Source organism: Ambystoma mexicanum, chromosome 12, assembly GCF_040938575.1.
Source record: "Ambystoma mexicanum isolate Mex_15411 chromosome 12, UKY_AmexF1_1, whole genome shotgun sequence".
Classification (NCBI taxonomy): Eukaryota; Metazoa; Chordata; class Amphibia; order Caudata; family Ambystomatidae; genus Ambystoma; species Ambystoma mexicanum.
This window is the reverse complement of record NC_090936.1, coordinates 406,836,803-406,859,070: the sequence shown is the minus strand read 5'-3', so window position 1 is coordinate 406,859,070 and position 22,268 is coordinate 406,836,803. Positions and strand designations below refer to the sequence as shown.

The window sequence follows — 22,268 nt, the reverse complement described above, 5'->3', positions numbered from 1 at the left end:
TGCAGGAAGACATCATCCCGAGGAGGGACTTGATGGACCTCACCTTGGCCGCGTCGGCCACCAACATCCGTTGCACCTTGCCCAAGATGGTCCTGGTCCTCTCCTCCGACGGGGAGGCCAGAAGGGACACTGTGTCGAGCCTCGCTCCCAGAAACAGTGCGACTTGCGCGGGCACCAGGTGGGATTTGGCGTAGTTCACGGAGAATCCCAGGTCCGTGAGGAGTTGGACGGTCCTTGCCGTGTGGACCACGGCGAGCTCCCTCGTCTTGGCGCGGATGAGCCAGTCGTCCAGGTAGGGGTAGACGTGAATCCCCTCGCGGCGCAGCTGCGCCGCCACCGGTGCGAGGCACTTGGTGAAAACCCTGGGTGCCGACCGTAGTCCGAAGGGAAGGGCTTTGAACTGGTAATGACGCCCTTGGACCACGAATCTGAGGAATTTTCGGTGCCCCTTTAGGATGGGAATGTGGAAGTAGGCATCCTCCAAATCCAACGACGATAGGAAGTCTCCTTCCTCCAGCTGACCCAGGACGTGCTGGAGGGTGACCATCCGGAACTTCTGCGCCTTGATGAACTTGTTCAGGCGTCGCAGGTCCAGGATGGGGCGCCATCCTCCCGTCTTCTTCTTCACGAGGAAGTATCGCGAGTAGACTCCGGAGCCCCGAAGCCTCTTTGGGACGAGTTCGATGGCGCCCTTTCTGAGCATCGCCTTTACCTCCAGGAGAAGTTGAGGGACGTGAAGTTCTTTCCTGGCCACGGGGGGGACGCGCGGGCACCTTCTTTGAAACTCGAGCGCGTGGCCCCGGGCCAGGGCGTCCAGCACCCAACGGTCGGTGGAGATGGACTCCCACACGCTGACGAAGCCCGCCAGCCGGCCTCCCACCGGGGTGCTTCGGTGGGGGCCCGACCCCACGGCCGGTTCAATCCTGCTTGGACGCGGCCTTGCCGCCTTGGCCTCCTTGGCGACGACGGCAGGGTCCGCCAGACTTGCCTCGTCCTCTGTAGGCCTCTTGCGACGACGAGCGGGCCGCTTGACGGTAGGAAGCGAAACCGCCGCCGGAACCTTTGGAGGCGCCCTTGCCTCCGCCGCTCCGAAAGGGCGTCCGCCGTTGCTGCAGTACTCCAAGGGCCCGGGCCGTCTCAGTATCCGCCTTGATGGCCTGAAGGGAATCGTCCACTGTCTTCCCAAACAGGTTGTTCCCGTCGAAGGGCATGTCCAGGACCCTGGTCTGGACGTCCTGCCGAAAGTCCGTAGCCTTGAGCCATCCACGACGTCGAAGGCAAACGCCGTTGCCCATCTGGCGGAACCCAGTGTCGGCGATGTCCGTCGCCACGGTGATGGCGTGGTCCGAGGCCACCTCACCTTCCTGCAGGATCTCAAGGGCCTCCGCCCTCTTGTCGTCCGGCAGAAAATCCAGCAGGGGAGCTATCTTGTACCAGAGTTCCCTGTCGTAGCGGGCCACGATAGCCAAGGCGTTGGCCGCTTTAATGGTCGTCGCCGCCGACGAGATGACTCTACGTCCCATGGCATCCAATTTCTTTCCCTCGCCGTCCGGCGGGGAAGTCGACGTGGAGGCCGCACCCCCCCCCGCTTTCTTCCTGGCTGCCGCGGAGACGACGGAGTCCGGGGTAGGCTGCGCCCGGAGGCATAGGGGGGCCGAGTCCGGGACCCGGTACTTTTTCTCGTACCGGTCTCTTTTCGCTGGCGTCGTGGAAGGGTTCTTGAGGAGGGGGAAAGGCCCTCATCCCAAATGTCGTCCAACAGAGGCACTGCGAGGACCGTCTTCCTCTTGGCCTCGCGCCGTTGGTAAAGGAAGCCTTCCTTTTTCTTCTCCTCAGGGCAGAGTTGGAAAAGCTCGGATGCCCTGGCGATCATTGAGTGGAACGATCCAATCTCGTCGGGCGGAGAAGCCCTGGTGGGAGGCGACGACGGAAAATCCTCGTCGTATGCCTCGTCGTCCGTACCCGTCGCTGCCGTGTCAGTCCCCGTATCATCCCCTCGGGTGGACGGGGAGGAGGGCTGGACGGGGCGCGACGGTTGAAAAGGAGGCGGTGGATGGATCCTTCTTTTCTTGGTAGGGGGAACACCAGAAGGTCCCGGTTCTGGATCCCCCGACGGGAGAGGTTCCTCCGTCGGTAACGGTAGTCTCGTCCTTATCTCGGAGCATAAGGACTGTATAGCCAACAAAATGGCCGCTGAGTTGTCTTGCGGCGCTGGCAAAGGGGAATCCAACGGGCGAGCAGGGGCCCCGTCGGTATCCTCGACGATGTCGTCGTCGTCACCTGCGTCGGGGCCCATTCCGACGGGCTGGTCTTGTTCCACGCCTAGGCCGTGGCTTAAGACCTCGATCAGCTCCTCTTCTGAGGTTGAGGCCGAATCTACGACGACGCCCTGCCCCCCCTTCTTCTTCCCCACGGAGGGTTTCACGGGGGTCCTATCGATGGGCACAAAAGAAGACTCCCTCCGAGGAGGCAGGGAGATTCTGGGCCCCGAGGCCGCCACCACTGGTGCAGCCTCCACAGGCTGGGCCAGGGCCGCCGCGACCGTTTCGATAGAGGGCTTGGTCGAATGGATCAAGGCCTTCACCACCTTAGGTGCGCTCACCGCCTTATCCTTGAGGGAGGGGGCACTGCCACGCTCCTCCTCTGCCATAGAGCTCGACCGGGGCCTCTCCAGGAGCTTCGCCGGGTGCTCGGCCTTCCTCTTACCCGACCCAGAGCGTTGGCTCGTGGTTGATGGTGCCGGGGAGGGTGCGCCCTGCCTGGCGCCCGTAGAGCCCGACCGTTCGGCGCTCCCGGTGCCAGCGGACTCGCGGTGCTTGGCCTTATGTTGGGCCCCCGTCGCCGGGGCGCCCTCAAAGGTCTTAGAAGACCGCTCAGATTTCTTCTTCTTCTCGCCAGACGGGCTCTTACCCTCCAGCCAGCTGGCGAGACGTTGATGGCGGTCCTTCATGGTCCATTCCGACATGTTGCCGCAAAACGCACAGTCCTTCTCCACGTGCGTCTTGTCCCCATGAAGGCAGTAAAGGCAGAAAGAGTGTTCGTCCTCCTTGAAGACGTTCTGCAGCTGGCATCCAGGGCAGGCCCTGAACAGCTTTCCGGGCGTCGAGCTTCCCTTCTCCTGGGCCATCTCCGAGACCGGGCCTGAGAAGCTTCTGGAGTCCTCCGAAGTGTAGCTCGACGAAATCTTCACCCTTGAGGGGCACAGATGAATCCGACACGGGTCCCCGTTGATCGGATGTAGGATCGGTGGAGCTTGAGGCTCTTTTGACCGAAAGAATCGAAGTTTTTGTGAAAAAGCGCGAAAAAATAGCACTAACGCTCGAGAGCAATAGCACGAGGATCCCAACACATGAACGTGCGGTAAAAATCTGAAGATGGCTGCCAGAGGCGGTGCTTAGGTAGAGGGCAGTCATTGGCTGTGGTCAGTATGACGCAGAGACCAGTGATTGGTTATTACTACGAAAGACAGATCAGAAACGAAACTGATACTGGTTTTTTCTTTACCGAGGATTCCCAGCCTGACGACGGGGAATATTCATGAGCATGTGAATCCATGCCAGACCCCATGCTGGAGAAGCCGGACCAACAGCACATGCGGCCTATCACCGACCCAATACCCGCACCAAAGCTCAGCATCTGGTGTATACCGAGTTGAAGCTGCCAACAGAACACCACTCCTCTCACTATCCTACTCCCTCTTCACCTTACTAACCCACCCCACCCCACCTTATCATTTACAGATCCGCCAGAGTGCCTAGGGACCAATTCCGTTGGTGACGGTGCGCGGTACAAATACCTTAAACATTTAACATTTAAAGGTCGAAGATCTGATAAGAGACAGGAATCCCGAAACTTCACTGAGTACTTTCTGAACACCTGCCCCCATCTTATCCACAACAACTCAACAGTGCTAAATGGAACCTCAGGAGTGTGCAAGAGCTGCTGACAGGGACCTACAATACAAAAAGGAAGATCACTTCAGGGAAACCCTCGGATAACCAGCAACAGTATTACTCAACCAGGTTGCTCAGCATTAAAAAGGTTAGAACACCACTGCTATAGGTACTAACTGGCACACCCCTAGCGAAATGAGCAAAGCAGGTGAGTAAGGCAAAAGGGCCTCAGTCTCCATATAAATCGAGTATCCTGACAAAAAGCAGATATGCTTGCGGACACCGCACGGACTACGGGCTTAACGCAATGGTTTCCGAAGCGAAACAAAACAGATACTTTTCATTTTTTATCCCTCGTGGGCTTGTCCCACTTGGTCCAACGTCTTGCTCGTTCTCCTTTGATTAAGAACACGCGCACATCACTTCAAAGGGTTTTTCAGGCTAATGGTGTTTCTACATCAAAGATACCAATGCTAAGTCCTTTGGTTTTATTGGCCCTGAAGAAGGATCCATTGATCTGAAATGCATTGGCCATCTACTCTCTCCCTCTTCTGCATTTTCGTTTTTAATATAAACACACCTTGCACCACTTTAACTTTCTGTGGTTTAATATGAATAGCCTTTCTAGTTTTTTCTTCTATTTGTGCTTTTAGGCGCGGTGTGGGATCTTCGTCAATTCTTTTATAGAACATGACATCAGTTAACTGTCTGGTACACTCTGCAACGTAGAAATCGCGATTGAGTAAAACAATCGCTCCTCCTTTGTCTGCCTTTCTTATCACAATTTTGTCATTGTTTTTAAATTGATGTAAGGCTGACCGTTCCACTCGTGTCAGGTTTTGAAAAAAATGAGTATTAGTGTTTTTCTCTTCAAGTACTTTTAGTTCAGAGAGCACCCGTTTTTCAAAAACTATTGCTTCATGTGTCAAACTTGCAAATGGTGGCTGGAAATCGGAAGGATTCTTTAAACCACTGTTATTAACTTCGCCCTCATAGTTTTTATCTGAGAAGAATTGTTTTAGATGAATTTTACGGAACAGTTGATGTATCTCAGTCCTCATCCTGAAACAGTCGTAACTAGTAGTAGGAACAAAACCAAAGACCTTGTCTAACAATTTTACTTCTGAAGGAGTAGGGGTATAGCTTGATAAATTTACTAATAATCCCTGGTGCTCCGGAGTTGGCGGGGGGCATAATCCCAATCCTCGTTGTGTCCTTCCTCCTCTAAAAAACGTTGTCTTTGTGGTGGTTGTCCTTGCCTCCCTCTGGAGGAGCTATTGTGATTTCTTCCTCTGTTACTATTCTGCCTGCCTCTGCCTTGTTGTCTTGCAGGGCGGAAGTTATTCCTCTGTGGTCTTGAATTGGAGAAGTTCTCATCTCCTGAGGATCCTGAGGAAAACGAGGTATTACCAAAATGTACTTTCCGTTGCTTCTGAAATTGTATTGCCGAGTTCTTAGAAGGGTCATATCCTTCTTGAGTATATTTAAATGCCTTCTCATGTGAAAATTCAGTGAGATCTTTTTTCATTCTTTTAAGTCTTTCCTTCGTGGTGAATTCCTTAAAATCAGTCATTTCCTTTAGGATATCTTCTAGCCTCCGTTTAAAGGTCTCGAGTGGGACTCATTTTTTAATTTCAGCCTCCATGTCAGTAAGTTCTTTTGAGATTTTAATAGACATTTCACTAGCTGTATCTATAATCAGTACTAGCCAGTCTCTCCCACACTCAAACAATGGAGTTCGGAAGCAATAACCCGGGATTAACGCACATATACCAGAACCTGTAAAACACATAGCTCCATTTTACTCGAAACCTTTTAAAACATATAATCAACACAGTGTGTATGTTGGAAGAGAAACCAAGAGTAGTACAAAATGATGGCATGGCCCCCAACTGCTTAGCTTCAGGAGGGATAATAAGAGGGATTAACAAAAAAATCCAATTTCAGGAGAGACCTACACTGGCTTCCAGTGCAGGAACGCACTCAATTCAAAATTGGTATGCTAATCCATCATTCTTTCTTAGTAAAGCCCTTTGATTCACGTACCAACCTAAAAGGACCTTGCCTTCCTCATCTGTCATACATCTCCAAGGACTGCAGTACTCAAGAGCTAGGGGAATGGGCAGATCATTTCCAGTTACCGCTTCCTCCTTTTGGAACACACTACCGGTCAATATCAGAGCCACGGAAAATCCACGACTTTTTAAGAAAGCACTGAAAACGCACCTTTTAGATAACTTCCCTCTCTTGGTACCCCTTTCCTAAAGTTACACTGTAACTTTGGAACTCCAGCGGTCCCACCTTTCAGACAAGGAATAACTTCCTCTCACATAGACTATTGGTCAGAGGCAGCTTCTTTAAATGTGGTCAGATGAGTAGAGCGTGACCACTACCTAGTCATTCTAAGGCTCAATCTGTCATTGATTTCTAAATCTGATTGTAATTGGTTATTTATAACGTGCTTAATACCCAGAGGTTTCTAAGCGCAGACCCGGGTATCGAACCTGCGTTGCTCAGTGTCGTCTTGCTTCCAGGGTGAGCACCTTGCCCCTGAGCTACCCGCCGAGCCGTGGTATACAGACGTGTAGGGATACTGATACCCCTTCTTCTTAATTGGGAAAGGTTAGAAAAGGATATCATACTCCCACAGATTTACAGGGACCTTGTCCCAATATTTGAATCATACCAGTTAGATCTACAAATGGATTCATCCGATATAAAATGAACATATCATTTCTGCAAAACAATCTCCTCACTTACTGTATTATAGTAATGGTTCAACTAAGAACTATAGACAGCGTAATACTTGGTATGACTGGGAATGTAGAGAAATGAAAAATAATCTTAATGCTCCCCTCAGGAACTATACATTAGATCGGATTGAGATTATCCCAGAGTTACATGAGTGAACGGCATTCGCAGAAGCAATGACCAGCCAAACGTAAGAGAGAAAACACATAGCCAAGTCCCCAAATCATTGGGGAGAATACTATAACTAGGCGAATAAATACTTACTAGACACACTAGGTCCATTCGCTAACAGCCCTTTCTTGTAATGCATGGCTCTTAAAAAAGACAATAATGCCCACACTGTCAGAACAGAATGGGCAAAAGAAACAAAACTGCAGGCCTATAGGAGCAGATGTCAGATTCCCTTAGGACCGGCAGTAAGGTCGCCCATCTAATTCAGCTATATCTGGGGAAAAACAATAACAAATGGGCAAAATCCTCTTTTATATAACCACACACCCCGCTAAATCCGGATATCCTCTCCATTTAGCGGTGGTTCCCCTCAAAAGCAGGCAGTCAAATCACACATGGGTGATTAACCAACAATCTTTCTTAGTAGTGCCCCATATTAAATAGACCTGCATCTCCATTACCCGGCTAATCACTGTGTGCTCTTTGTCGGAGTTGCATGCTCCAAAAAAGTCCTTTCATTGTGAACACTTCCCCCAAAATACATTTCTAACGCCTCATATGGGCTTTGGTCAGAAGGGTATGCGGGGGAGAAAGAACCCTTTAAAAAAATATATATTTATTTTATTGGTTTTAACTGATACAGAGACAACAACATATCACAGAACAATGTCAACATCTGGCCACTGTAACTTTTCTTAAATACCACCCCTAACACCCTCTCCCCTACCTTCCCCTCCCTCCGAACTCCCACCCTCCTCTTGCCTAAAGCACTGGTACAGTTTCTATTAAGAGAATCTTACATCATGTGAAACACCTCACTCAGTTATTAGACTTGATCCGCCTCCCCTCCTTCTATAGCTTCCGCCACAAACAGTATTTGTATTTTGTTTATTTGTACAGTGCACCTCGCCCAAAGGCATCAAGGTGCATTTCTTAGGTCACGGTTGCATAGAGTTACATATACATACACATTGGGCCTCATTACAACGAGGGCGGCCACGGAATGAACGGTGCAGATAAGGGATCGGCACCGTTCATTCCGTGCCGCCACATTACGAGGACTGCAGCGGGCACCGCTCTGCACGCCTGGTCAGACCAGACGTGCAGAGCGGGGCCCGCTAGCATACCAGGATGCTAACAACGGGCCTGTCATTAACGGGCCCATTGTTAGCATCCTCCCCATTCCCATTGAGCCCTAAAGGGGCTCAAATGTGAATGGGGATGTACCGGGTCCGGGTCCCGTTAAAGCGAATTACCGGGCCCTCCAAGGTCAGAATGGCCCGTAAATCCCCTTTTGCGGGACCCGCACCCGAGTTTGGAGGTAGCCATGCCGCTAAAAACCGGCATGGCAACCTCCAAACTCGTAATGAGGCCCATTATATCTGAAGCATCTGATACATATACATAGCAAGTATTTACATAGCCATTTACATAACCATTTACATATAGTAGATATTTACAATAGTATTCCGTGGGGTGGCATAGCATCCAGCAGAGCAGAGGTCAAGTTATCAAATGGTGGCTCTAGTGGTCCTGCGCAACAAGCCAGATTTTAGCTTTATTTTTGAATGAGTGGAATGAGGGTTCTGATCTGAGTGAGCTGGGTAGGGTGTTCCAGAGCCCGGCGGCAAGCACCGGGAAGCTACAGTCCCCTGCTTTCTGAAGCTTAAATCTGGGTAATAGTAAGCAATGTCTCTGGGCTGTTCTATGGGGTCGATCAGAGGCGTTGCTCATGAATCTGTTTGCCAAAGATTTCGGTGCCTGGTTGGCCAGACATTTGTGCGTAAATCACAATGTTTTGAGGGAGATTGTTTGGGTGAACGATGGCCAGTGTAAGTTATGTCGCGTATTAGAGATGTGGTGAGTTTTAGGGATGTTGAGGGCAGCCAAAGTTTAGTGTGCAACAAGGTCTCCCATTCTACGATGCCTGATGTGGCCTCGCCTTGGCTACCCCACCCAACCCTCTTCCATGACACAGTTTCTGCCATCGCCGACCGCTTCAGGTCCTGCCACCAATCCTCCACTACTGTGCCTTTGGGAGATTTCCATGCCATAAGTATTCTATGCTTGGCTAGGATGCACGCCAAATCTTTCATTTTATGGGCCAAATTTGTGCCCTTGGGACATGAAAAGCGGCCACAAAAAGCAGGCTCTCGCGGAAAGCACATCCATGTTCAACCTCGCTCTATGTAGTCTGATCACCACTCTCTGCCAGTATAGTCCCAGCACTGGGCATGCCCAAAACGTATGCAACAGCCCAGCCTCCAACACCTTGCACCTGGGACACACCTATACTGTCGCGCCTGGGAACCGTGAGATCGTCCAAGGAGTCATATATGCCCCTGTGTGCCATCAGCAACTGTATAAACTGCAGTCTTGCATTTCGTGGCACTTTTGTGGTATCCCAGCACCTGCCCCCATTGTGCATCTGTGAACTCTGCCCCCAAATCTTCCCCCCATTTACCCCGTATCGCTAGAGGGGAGGGAGGGAGGCCCATGAGCGTGCTGCCAACTCTGAAAAGGGTACTAAGGTCATATCCTGCAATAAATCCCCTATTGTGGTCACACTACAGGTTTCCCATTTTGTGAGTATACCCCTCCTACCTTGGCGGAAGATGCTATCACAAGGCCAGAAGAATTTGCACGAGATTGGGTCTGTGAGCCCCATTGCCGCCAAAGTTCTGTCCCACATTTTAACCCCTAGGGACACTAGGTGCTTCCAACGGCCGGCCCGGGATTTCCTGGTCCACACCAATTCTTTCAGGTAATAGCGCAACCCCATGGCCTGCACCATCAATGTGTCTGGGGTAGGGTCATCTGCCAACCAATCCACCACAAACTGTACCTGCCCTGCTACGTGGTATAGTTCGAACTGCGGGACCATAATGCCACCCTCTGCATGCGGCCTGTTCAGTAGCGATAACGCTATTCGATTCTGTCTGTTTTGCCACAGGAACAAATACTATCCAAAGTTTTAAACAATGATATAGCTATGTAGAACGGAATGTTTACAAAAAAGTGCAGCAACCTGGCCTGCACTACCATCATCAACAGAGTTGCCCTTCCCATCAGCGAAAGGGGTAGTCTGGCCCAGAACGTCATAGAATTCTTAACCCCCTCCAAGGTCCTCAGCATGTTCTGTGCATGCACCACTGCTAGGTCATGATACACGTCGACTCCCAGATACCTGAACGTGGACACTTTCCACTATAGAGCAAGGACAGGCAGCGCCCCTGCATCTAATTTACACAGTCCCACTAGGGGAATCAAAGCTGACTTGTCCATGCTAATTGTAACCCCGACAATTTCGCGATGAGTGCCATCGCTTCCAGTAGCATTTCCAAGTTATCTTCAGGGTTTTGAATATATAACAATGTATCATCTGCAAACAGGGATTTCAGATGTCTGGTCCCGTCTATTTCAATGCCTGCCCCATGTATTCCACCCTGAGATAATAGGCAATAGGTTTCATGGCTAGAACGTAAAGTAGTGGCGACAACGGGCAAACCCTGTCTCGTCCCCTTCTCCAGTTCTCACGCCTCAGAGATGTATTTGCCTGTTTTGACCCTAGCAATCGCTCTAGTTTACACTAGCTGTACCCACTTAATATATGTCTGCCCAAACCCAAACCTACGAAGAGTTGCGTAAAGCCAGTCCGATCTTACAGAATCAAACGCTTCAACTGCGTCCAATGGGGCTATGGCGCACAGTATGTCCCAGGGTGCTGTGCTATCTATCACGTGATGCAATCATCTCAGATTCCAGGACATGCTTCGTCCTTGTATATAGACCGTTTGATTTGGCAGCCCCAGGTTATGTATCACTTTTTTCATCCGGTTTGCAAGTATAGATGTGAGTATCTTGATTAAGCATTGAGAGAGGCCTCTAAGAGCTACACTCATCTGGAGGCTTGTGGGGCTTAAGTGTTGGTATAATGATGGATTCCATCAAGCTCAATGGGAGAGCCCCCACTGCATAGGACTCATTGAAGGTGCTAAGCAAGTGAGGGGCCAATTCTTGGACATATTCCTTATAGAATTTCACTGGGGTGCTCGTTTGATCCCGGTGTCTTCCCCGTCGGCAGGGTTACAATCGTGCTTTGTATATCTTCCAGGGAGATAGGTGCTTCTAAGCTATCCCTCGCCTCCTGACAAAACACTGGGAGTACTATCCTCGTCCAGCACTTCCTCTAAATGGGCCCTTGGTGTCTGGGGTCCTTCTTGATAAAGGTTTTGGTAAAATTCCAGAAGAACGTCATTGACGCGGTCTGGGTATGGCACTAATCCCATCGTTTCATGTATATCGAGTGTATGGGGCCCCGTTTATCCACATTTCTGTACAGCCATGCCAGCAGGCGGCCAGATCTATCCCCTTCCAAGTGTTGCATCTCAGTATATTTAGCGAAACTGTGTTTGCCCAGTCACTCCTAACATTCCACGCATTTTTGTTTTAGTTCAAAGACCCTTGCATTCCTGTCCGGTAGCTGCACTTGAGACGGATCTAATTGTCTCAAGCTTTCCTCTGCGGAGGACAAATCCCTGTTAATACTAACTTGGATGCCGTTTGATCCTGCTATGGCATTCCTCTGATCACTACCTTCAAGGTCTCCCACAAGGTCCCTGCACTAGGTACTCTTCCCTTATTATACGAAACATAATCAGTGATACCATCTTTGATGTAATCACAGAATGGAGGGTGTTACAGTGATTCGCTTCTGAGTCGACACGTAGGGATCGGAGCTCTAGGGTACACATATTGCCATTGCAGACTGAGCCGGGCGTGATCCGACAAAACTCTACCTTTATACTGAGCATGTGTGATGAGGTGAGCTAGTTACCGTCCTATGAAGAAGTAATTTTTTCTTGTGTGCACTGCATGTGGTGCCGAGTAGTGTCTGGTGTCCATATGAAGAGCTCTCCAAGCATCCACTAGGGCGAAAGGAGTCTAGGAGTTTCTGAGAGGAGAGGGTTTAGCGTACAGTTGAAGTCACCTCCCCATATTATATTACTATTCAGATAGCAGTACGTGATCAAGAACCTTTGTTCTTTTTGTGACTAGGATAAACTGTTCTCGACTTGTGCAAGGAGTCGAAGGGGAGTTTGGGGTCCTACCTGCCGCAAGCTTCCCTCTACGCTCTCTCAGGGCTTTGGCCATCATGGACAGGCAGTCCTCACACACCGATGCCGGATGAGTCGACCTCAGACACCACAGACAAATCCTATGGGGGTCCGTAACGGACATCCTCGCACCGCAGTCACAGCATTTCTTGAAACCCGACTTGGGAGTGGAAGACGCCGAAGACAAAGCCATTCTTCACAAATTCACTTGAAGAATTAAAGAATGTACTCGATGAAATTATCAAAGATTTTCCTCTCAAGGAAGGAAGCGTACTGTATCCGAGCATAAGTGCAGAAAAACAGAACTGAAGCCAACAGGCGCTGCGCGTGCTACATATATCTTCAGTGACGTTGACATGGAGACGGAGGCCTCCAAGGGACATTGAGTAGACAGGAATGGACGCACAGCACCCCCTGCTGACATTTTTTTGCCAAAGAGTTGAACCAGGGTAAAGACAGTTCTACTTTGATGGCACAGCTGAAAGGACTTCAACTTGTACTTGTTAACAGACAGCGAGCACCAAACCCTGACTGGCAGGCCCAGAGAGTTCTATTATGAAGTGTGACCCAAGACTTTCTGTTCCCTTATGGGATTAGACATCATACTGTATTTGCTACAGAATGAATAAAGTTTTGTAAAGAACATCCTTGGTGTCCCTGCCTTCTGTGGGTCCCACCAGCCTTATTGTGACACATTATAGATCCAATCCGAGCCTAAAAAAGATGATTGCCTTCTACGTTTGTGACAAAAGAAAGTCTAGATCAACTTTATTTAGATTTTAATTAGCCAATAAATATAGGTTGTAAACAGTTGCAGATGCGTTTACCCTCCTCAGAGCAAAACCTAGTTATCAATAGAATAGTAATCATTCATATGACCTAAATATTTTGCCTCAAGAAATGTAACATCGGAATAAAACTTGTGGAGCAAATTTACAGCACGCTAATAAACATAAGCGCCAGAGTAACAAAAATATAAAAATATATCCCCTTATTTATTTAAATACATGTTAAACACAACTAAAGTGCATCATGGTGAACATCAGAGAGGCCAACTCACCCCCATAACCTTTCCACGTTGCTCAACGTCTTCCCACATAGAATGAACTATATATCGACACATGTATTTTCCTGCTCGTCCTTCCTGTTTCATGCGTACTAGGCACATCCTAAAACAATAAAATAAAATGAATACACACATGGAAAGTGGACAAGACTAAAAAGGTATTGGCTTGGTTTCAAACTGAAGATGCAAATATTGTGTTAAATCAAATGCACAGGGAGAAAAACAAATGAATCGATTTGGAATAAAGGAAAATTGAAACTGCTTACACCGTATAAGATTTACAATCAATCTTGGAATGGAGGTTTCAGGCAGTAAATAAGCAACAATACATGTGCCTGGCCCAATGAGCAGCCACAACCATTCAAAAGAACGCAGCGTTTCACATCAGTGCATACTGATTAATTGTGCAGCACCTACCCCCCTAAAATTCCTCAACTTCATCATTATAGGGTTGATACACTGATGACAATTTCTTATTTTGGAGACAACCAATTGCAGGGCTGCATAATATTAATGGAAACATTGTTTAGCCACACCAGTTGGACTAAAATTGTATTTACACGTCACTGGATTAATAAGGCTGGAATCACCAAGGGGGGACAGCTTGGAGGGGAGCGGGGGCGAGGGGGGGCATTGTTACGGTAGAAGAGATACTGAAATGTGCCGACATAAATTACAAGTCGGTTATATTTATTTGTATTTAAAATTACAAAAACAAAACAAATGGCTCTCAGAAAGCTTCAACTCTCTGAGAAAGTGTTGAGAGTTGTTTTTTTCCTTAGGCAGGATGCTAGGGACCACCCCTCACTCTTACATCTATAATACACCAGATCCTCCCTAACCCAGGCATCTTTACTTCCCGGGTTACTATACATTGATTGTTTCTCCCTACTGTCTAGTTCTATCTTGCTGATGGTAACGGCCTAAAGGCAACTGCCTTATCTATCTAAGCTCTCTCTAGGCTCTACGCTGGCCCTATACTATCAAGGTTATTAGTTGTAAACAGGATTATAGGGTTGTGCCTTTTTGACAGTCCATCTCCTTTCTCTCAATCCCTGATGTTCCTCTCCCTATCTCTGAATGTACTTCTCCCAACTCCACCCACCTCATCTCTTACTTGCCCCTCTATATATCGTACCCCTCCAACTACTCACTGTTAATTCCATCCTCAATGCTATTACTCCCCCTCCACACTACTGCTCCCTCCTCCACACCTCATACTTCACAACTTTCACCCTTACACAGTTTCCACTCACTCTCTACACTGCCTCAAGCAATCTCAGCTATCTTGCAGACATACTCACTACACAGCATCTCACCTTTTTTTTTTATTTGCCACCACACTCCTGTCCACCTCCCTTCCTCAATGGCTCTTGGTCTACCACCACCACCTGCTCTGACTTCACTTAAACAACCCAAAATGTCCTGCTTCCTATTAGAACTTTCACTGTCACCAGCTTCTCTCATTGGGACTATGGCCCTGTCTTCCCCAACCCACAGGCATTATAAACAGATGAAATTATAAATAGTGGGCTAAGCACTGCCCCTTTCCTCAGTGTGTGCCGGTCATGATGCAGCAATGGCGATCCGTAGTGCAAAAAGTCCAAGTTCATTTTGGGTGGACCACGGCACAGCTTCCCCTAAGGTAGGTAAAGTTGTGTTGAGTGGTTGCTGCTTTGCTTCCGAGTACTGTGGCAAGCCACAAGGAAGACTCAGACCAGAGGACATGTTTTAATGTCGATTTATATACATTAAAAGAAAACGCTTCACTAACCCTATCACTAAAAGGGAGTTCCCTTCCAAACTAAACAAAGGTGATTGTCTATAGTCCAAAACAAAATAGAACTTGGTCCAAAGCATTTTACTAAACCGGCACTACCACTTGGCAAAGCATAAAAGAAAACAAGTTGAGTGCCCTGTACTCTTCGTTCTTCACATAGGTATCTCTGGTTGTCTCAGGCATCCCTCCTGGGCCTGTATCCAATGGTTAGAAGTAAATAACAGTTCTACTCAAAGAACACAGTTTTTGTCAGTATATCAAAAGTTCCTCAAAGTTCCCCAAAGATCGAACAAAAAGTCTCAAGTTCCCGGAAAAACAAAAGTCAAATATCTTTAGGTGGAGGGATATTTCCCTGATACCTTTCCACCAGCTTGGTTGATCGCTCCCCACTTGGACCAACTGTGGGAGACCTCTGTGCTCCCATGGTATCTGCTTTTCACTCTGCTTTGGATTCCCCTGTCCCAATAGCTCACTTAGTTCTTTAGGGTACCTGTGACCCCTCTCTCCTTCTGGCTCTCTTAGCTTTCGGGGGTCCCTGTGACCCTTCTGGAGGTTTGTGCTGCTCAGGAGTTTCGGGCTCCCATGACCCTTCTCCTTGTCTCATGCTCTCTCTCTTCTCAGGTCCCTGTGATCCTTGAATGGGGACAGGGCAGTCCTTCACTTTTCCCTGCTCGTTCGTTCTTCTCTTCTCCTCCCTCCGACGTGGGCAACCCACGTATCTGCTGTACTGCAGTGCTTTCGCCAGTGAGGGTCAGTCTCACAAGCGACAGCAGCGTTCTCCATAGCTTGCCGCTGTTCTGCACTAGATGCTAGCGATCTTCGCATTCCGCTCATCTCTGCTCTCTCTCTCACTGTTGTTGGCTCTCGGCCTTAGAGCGGAGGACCCAGTTCTACCTTCGTCCATGGACTCTACGTCTGTTTTGTGGGTTCAGGGCCCACCACATCCTGTACGTGGTCAGACCTCAGCCTCTCAGGCCCAGCACATGTCCTTGCCTGGTGGACGCCATTTCCCTCAGGCGTCCGCTACTTTCAGTGCTGCAGCCTGCTCTGCGTAGATCCGCCTCTTTCTGATGTTTTCACATATGAGGCTCGCCTCAGCGATGGGTTTATCATCCTCCATTGACGGGTTGTTGACCCTTTATTCTTGATCCGATATTCAAAAGGGGCGTATTGTTTACCACAGATTGTCAACCATGTGGAAAGTTCAGCATTACCTTGAGCCAAACACTAAGTTATTGTCAGTATTTCTTACTCCTATGTAGGCTGATAATAGCTTGGGTATATGGAGTTCCCCCATAGGAATGGGAGTCCTTGTCCCCTAAAGGGGAGTCCCTCTCAGTGGGGTCCCGCTTTCCCAAACCCCTAGGCAGGGTTGTGTTTAGCGGGCTCAAGTGAGTCAAGCAAGCTGGTACTGCCGATATATAAGCAGCCACTTGGGGAGGGGACAGGATTTGGGGCTGCATCCTACCGCTCTCCTTTGGGGAAGACTAACTCTGGCTTCCACCCTGATGAGCCTCCCACCCTGGCTGAGAAGGGTTCCTCGCCCCTCCTGACAAGGTCTGATTACTAACCTTGTCATAGCCTGTTTGCCGATAGACATTTATGTCACAAAAAGAATTAGAAATAATAAAGGTTTTTAAGGAAAATCATTTTTAGATGGCATTAATGAGAACATGAATTACAAAGAAAAGAAGCAACCAAATGTCATGTCCATGCCACTGAAACACCAAGTGGCACCCAATGTGGACTAAATGAGACTCGAAATTCATCAACATAATCATCCATGGATAATACATATTCATATGTCTGTCTTTACATTCCCTTTTGCAACACTTTGGAACTTGCCTATTTAATTTCACAAAGTACATATCCCATAATGCACCTTTTGTCAGTTCCCATTACTTGGCTATTACTATGCAGTAGTTTTAGAACTACTATCCCCAGAAGCACTAGAGATCAGAGCAGTTTTCACTTTCCCAGGTCGAGAGAGGAAGGCAGCAGATGTGCTTCAGGTGCTGCCAACGAGCCTGAATCAGCACAGGGTGGGTCAGTATTTAAGTAGCTGCATACAGGAGCATAGGGCTCTTCCACTGAGTTCGCAGCCAGACTCTTGTGGTTTGGACCTTGGATTTCTGCTCTATCCTGTGGCTGCTGTTTCCAGCACCTTCTCCAGTGCCCTCTGTCTGCAGCTTTGTTCCCCCTGCCCTGCAACCATGTACCCACTGCCTGAAGTTCCCCTGTTCCTCTGTCTGAAGACCTCTGTTCTCTGCCTGCCGTCCTTTGCTACCTCTGTTCCTTGCCTGCCGTCCCTTGCTCTCTACTGCCAATTTGCTTGTTTGCTGCCTACAGTTCCTTGCTCTGTGCCCATAGTCCATTTTAGCTGGCTTTAGCTTTCTAGATTCCAGTAATGAGTTTACTTGTTTTCTGTATGAAGTCCTGCCCTTGTTATTGCAGTCAAGAATTACAGTTCCTTATTAATCTGTGTTCAGTTCTGGGTTTACTAGTAGAATTTCAGTCCTGGGTTGTCATGTTCCTGATCTATAGTTCGGTCTGCTGTTCCTTGATTCCAGTCCTTAGTTTCTACTCTGCAGTTCCAATCTCCTGTACCTTTGCACTTTGATTCTTGTCTTCTTGCTTGTGCTCTTTCTTCCCGTTCTCTGTCCTGAACCTTGCTCACTATGATGTCCTGTTTGTTGCCTGGATATTTCTGTTATTGTTCTCATCCTCACTTCTGCTTGAGTAATTCCCTTGTTCAGAGTTTGGCTGCAGTTTTTCCTGCCAGGCAATCTCTGTCCCTTTCCTTTGTCACTTCTCAGTCTTGTCCATTGTGCCATATTTGTTAACAGTGTGTTGGTTCCTGTTTCAGGGGGCAGTCACTGTTCCGTTCCTGCTGGACCTGTACAGACTTCAGTCTTGTAGGTATGGTTACATTGTTTGTGCCTTAAGGTCCAGACCCCCCCTGCTGCTCCTTTCCTTAGCATTCAGAGTGAGTCCTGTAATAACTACCAGCTCAGAAGGCTACAGTTTACGCCAACCCTTTTCTGCGTAAACTTCAACTGGGAACCTAACTTGTTTGTCTTGTTTATATATGCTGACCCTTTCTGTTTACTGCCTTTGTTGCCTGTCTAGTTGTTGCCTTTCCTTCCTTGTCTGCAGTACTCCTTAAACTCCTGTCTCGCGCACTTATTTCCCATTGGTTTGGGGACACTTCGCTGCCCTCACACCCCTGACAAAGAACACAAATGCATAGCACTTATTCCTTCCCTCAAAAGACCTACAAAAAGAAACATGGCAGCTAAATTGATCAATCAAACATGAAAGTACAATGTTAAACAATTCACAGGATAAAACGTGACCACCATTGTACAGTTTCATATTAGGTGAGACAAACCAGAAACAGATACAAAATAACATTTGAAAAAGAGCAGAAACAAAAGGTTTAAACAGCAGCAGAATGGCTGGTCAGTATTCAACTCCTAGGAATCAACACAAATCTATTAGAAAGGTCTCTCTACCTGGAACCACCTATTAAGATAAATTATGTTCTTCAAGACTGCACTACAACAGTTTGGCTAAATTTCCTTTTCTTTCTTAAATGTTTCCAGTTTAGTTGAGAGATGTATTTTATGAGCCTCATCATCAATCACAGGCCTTGGCTTGGATTTCACTAGGTTGCTGAAACATTTCATTGGTATTTCAAATGCAGAGCCCACCAATAACTGCAGTGGCCAATCAAAAGAACAATTGTTTTGAAAGTAAGATTATATGCAGAGGAAAATGATTCAGGAGACATTTCAACACTAGTTGCAGACAATAGATTGCATCCTCTCAGGACGACCAAATTGCTCCTACTCTCAAAAAAGATCACCAAGCATACCTGAAACTACTACAGATTGAATTCTCATCCTAAATATCAAGCCACTAAAGTCCACTTTGCAATGATTTGGAAATATATCCTAAAAAACATAATTGCTGTTGTGCCACAAACTTGTCTAACTTTGCATCACAAATTCTACAACACATCTTCTTCCAAATAGTCCCACCCAACCTTCAATATATCAATGTGTTCCACTGGATTAGACTTAGTTCATCAGCAACAATGATAGATGCATAATCAATCAAATGTATAACTGAATGAGGATTGAGGGCAAAGTGCTTGAAATGAACTACTGAAGTGGCAAAGGGTCACTTATTCCACCGGTCATTAGTAGAGCCTGTCTAGATAAAGCACAGTCCCTCCTCAGTTTGTGTTTACATTTGTAAAGGTCAAATTCTGGCAGACCACCACCACCACCAAAAAAAAGATCTTTCGAGATCCAGCTATTCTAAAATAACTACAAATTATTTTAGAATAGCTGGATCTCGAAAGATTTTTTTTCTCCAAAAAACTGTTGTGGGTACAGAAACAGACATAAGGACAGGTTCAGATTAGACAATTCTCCTAAGATCCTTTCTCAATTTGTTCCAGAGGGGTGATTAGGAGGGGTGGTGGTGGTCTGCTGGAATTTGACTTTGAGTTATGCCAGTGTTACACCAAAGTGAGTTTCAGAGGGAAATACATTGTTACCACAAGCATTTTCTAAAATGTATTTCCAGATTTGAACTTTATGAAGCCATCACTAATGGCATTTATCACCCTCATAAGTTGATGCCCATGAAATGATGGAAGGTAGGAAGGTACAGACCACAGGCAGATGGGACGTTTCAGAGAGTCCTATTTTGGTTTTGTTTCAGCATCTACATGACACCAATAATGCTCAGCTCTCAAAGCAAATGCAGCATGATCATTTCTGAGCTTTAATATTCCTAACCTCCATTCTGGTTTTTATTTTGGTTCTTGGACAACTGGTGCCGGCCAAAATATTGCTACAAAGAAGGGAGAAGAGAAAAGTTGTGGAGTAGCAGAATATTTGGTTGGTATGGCAACACTATTGGCATGTATCATCTATATCACAGATTATTTTTCATGTCCTTCCACACCCCAATTCTGTCTCATAGTCCTTGTCCTTTGCCCTGGTTCTCCCCTTACATCAACATCCCTCGTCAATTTCTTTCACCAAACACCAGGCAGGGTGTTTTTAGAAGAAACTTTGGTTTTTGGTATTTCATAATTTTACAAGGCATCTGCATATAAACGACTATGCTCCTTTTAAACCCATAGTGTAATTGCCACAACGTTTCAAGGTTGTTTCCCCTTCTTCAGATAGCCTACCAGGCACTTTATACATGCATTGAGCCGATTATACTTTAAAGACTACATAAACAAAACCTGTAAGGCTCCAAAACAACTCCTAAAAGCATTACCCTGGCAACCGCTTAAGCAGTCTCTCCATTCTCACATCTGCACTCATAGCATCAACATTTCTAAAAAAACAATGCTTTTTTTAAAAGATTTCAAATGTTTCAGCCTACTCCCAATGGTTCAGAGCTATTGTCCCAAAGCCTTCCATAAAATCTCCTTAATAAAATCACAGATCAGTTGCTTCTGCATCAACATCCATGAAAAATCAACTAATGTTGCTTACATTTTGTCACACACAAGATGTATCCTGGGACATGCATCACTAGCACGTTACATGCCAGCATAGCTAATCTCATATAAATATAGAAACCTTAAAAAAACTTAAGTCTGAGGGCTGTGCTTCCCTGCCCCTCGCCTGCCTGCTTAATTAGCACAAGGGAACAACATTCAAGCTAAAAGTTACGGGCCAGACATAAAAAGTCACTCACAACCTCCATTCTACACATACACTCAGCACACCACTATTGTTCACCAACTGTCAACTATCGCTTGCCAATTGCTGTTGCTCGTTCAGATTGTGAGCCCCGATTAGCACCAGCAGAACACTAAGGGCGCTAAAGCTGATTTTTAAAATGGGAAAATAAAAAATAGTAATTAACTGGTGTCTCTGGCTGACTGCATCCTCCACCTCTGAACAACACTGAAAATGGACTTCAGTGCTGAAAACAGGGATACGCTAGATGAAAGTATTACTTTTCATTTAAAAAAAAAAAAGTCTTGGGTGCTAATGATGATATTAAAGGGCGCACCAGGCTAATTCTGCTGGTAATAGCTAGCATCATCACCTTCTAAGAGCCCACGCTTCATTTGGGCCATTAAATTGGGCAATGGGCCATCACAGGTAGGGTTGGCCTGCTGGCCAGTTAAGATCACCTCATTAACCGCATATCTTACTGTTGAGATCACAACACAATCAGCAGAATAAATTACAAAAACAAATACATGCTAGGTCCTCATTCAAACCGATCGTGTTGTCTGATTAAAGGTCTAAATAGTGTGTACGTCATCACAAACAAAAGGGGTGTGTCGTTCTTTTATGACAGTGGCGATTCCAGAATTACCTGAAGCCAAAGAGGCTGAAGAAATGTCACTATTTGGTAAATCCAAAACAGGGTCATCAACAGTCTTTCCAATTCCCATGTAGGCGGATAATCTGTTCTGGACAGGGAGTTCCTTGCAGGACTGGAGTCCTTGTCCACAAGAGGGGGGCGGTCACTCCCTGTGAATTTGCATAGACCCCTAGAGAGCGTTTTGCTGAGCGGGCTCACCTCCCTAGACTCAAAGGGGGTAGCTCCCTCTAGGGAAAACGGACGAATAGTCCAGATTCGTCACAATAACCGTGTTCCTTTTGCTTTCGGTATCCTTTCCTTATCACCACCTCTCAGGTATTTCAAAACTCTGACAATCACCTAAAACTGTATTTTACCAACAGCAGGATGCATTAGGTTAATGTGTCTCCCAACGCTGGACATATTGTTTCTGCAATCTTCATTTTCATGTTCTACTATTTTTCTTTCATTTTTCCAATTGTTATTCCAACATAATCCACCCACAAGGGTATTTTATAGCATACATTACAAAATAAAAGGATGCGTGATGGCGTTGCTTATCATTATGTTATTACAGACACTGTAATTAAGCCACAGAAGGCCCCTGAAGCTAAGGGGATAACACAACTGTCTTTAGATTACATCTGACCTGCTACCTTTAAGGTTTTTTTTCCTCACTCAATTGTTCTAACAAATGACAACTGCTTGGTTGTTGATGTGAATTTTTTCTTTCCATCATTAGTGACATTGGGCCTCAGTACGAGTCCTGCGGTAGCCTTGCCGGAAAAACCAGCAGGCTGCCGCCGGTCCCGAAATACCATTCCGCCTCTGGGGTTGCCGGAATCACCGGGGCATTACAACCACGGTGAACCAGTAATTCCGGAGGCGGAATTCCGTAAATCCCCATTCCCGGGAAAGGGGACAATGGAAACACTGGTTCCGACCATAATCACGTGATGCCGCGGTGACTCTATTTACGTCTGACTCGGCAACAGCTTCCCCGTTTTCTCGGGGGTTAGAACAGCTATACCGAGCCGGCAAAAGCAAGTAAGTAGAGTCCACCTGGCCTGCGTTTGTTTGCATTCTTTTGCAGGCACCTTCTCCTCCCGCTTCCACCCCCCTGCCCTCCCCTCATTTTC

General features: G+C 47.1%; 1 protein-coding gene across 3 annotated transcripts in view; it reads right to left on the bottom strand.

Moving 5' to 3' along the window:
- Positions 1-22,268, bottom strand: part of LOC138513577 (ubiquinol-cytochrome-c reductase complex assembly factor 1-like) — a 778,211-nt gene that overhangs the window by 165,508 nt on the left and 590,435 nt on the right. For all 3 annotated transcript variants that reach the window (XM_069628534.1, XM_069628535.1, XM_069628536.1), the window contains one exon: positions 12,993-13,101. In XM_069628534.1, the coding sequence (XP_069484635.1) occupies positions 12,993-13,101 (109 nt within the window). The remainder of the gene's footprint in view (positions 1-12,992; positions 13,102-22,268) is intronic.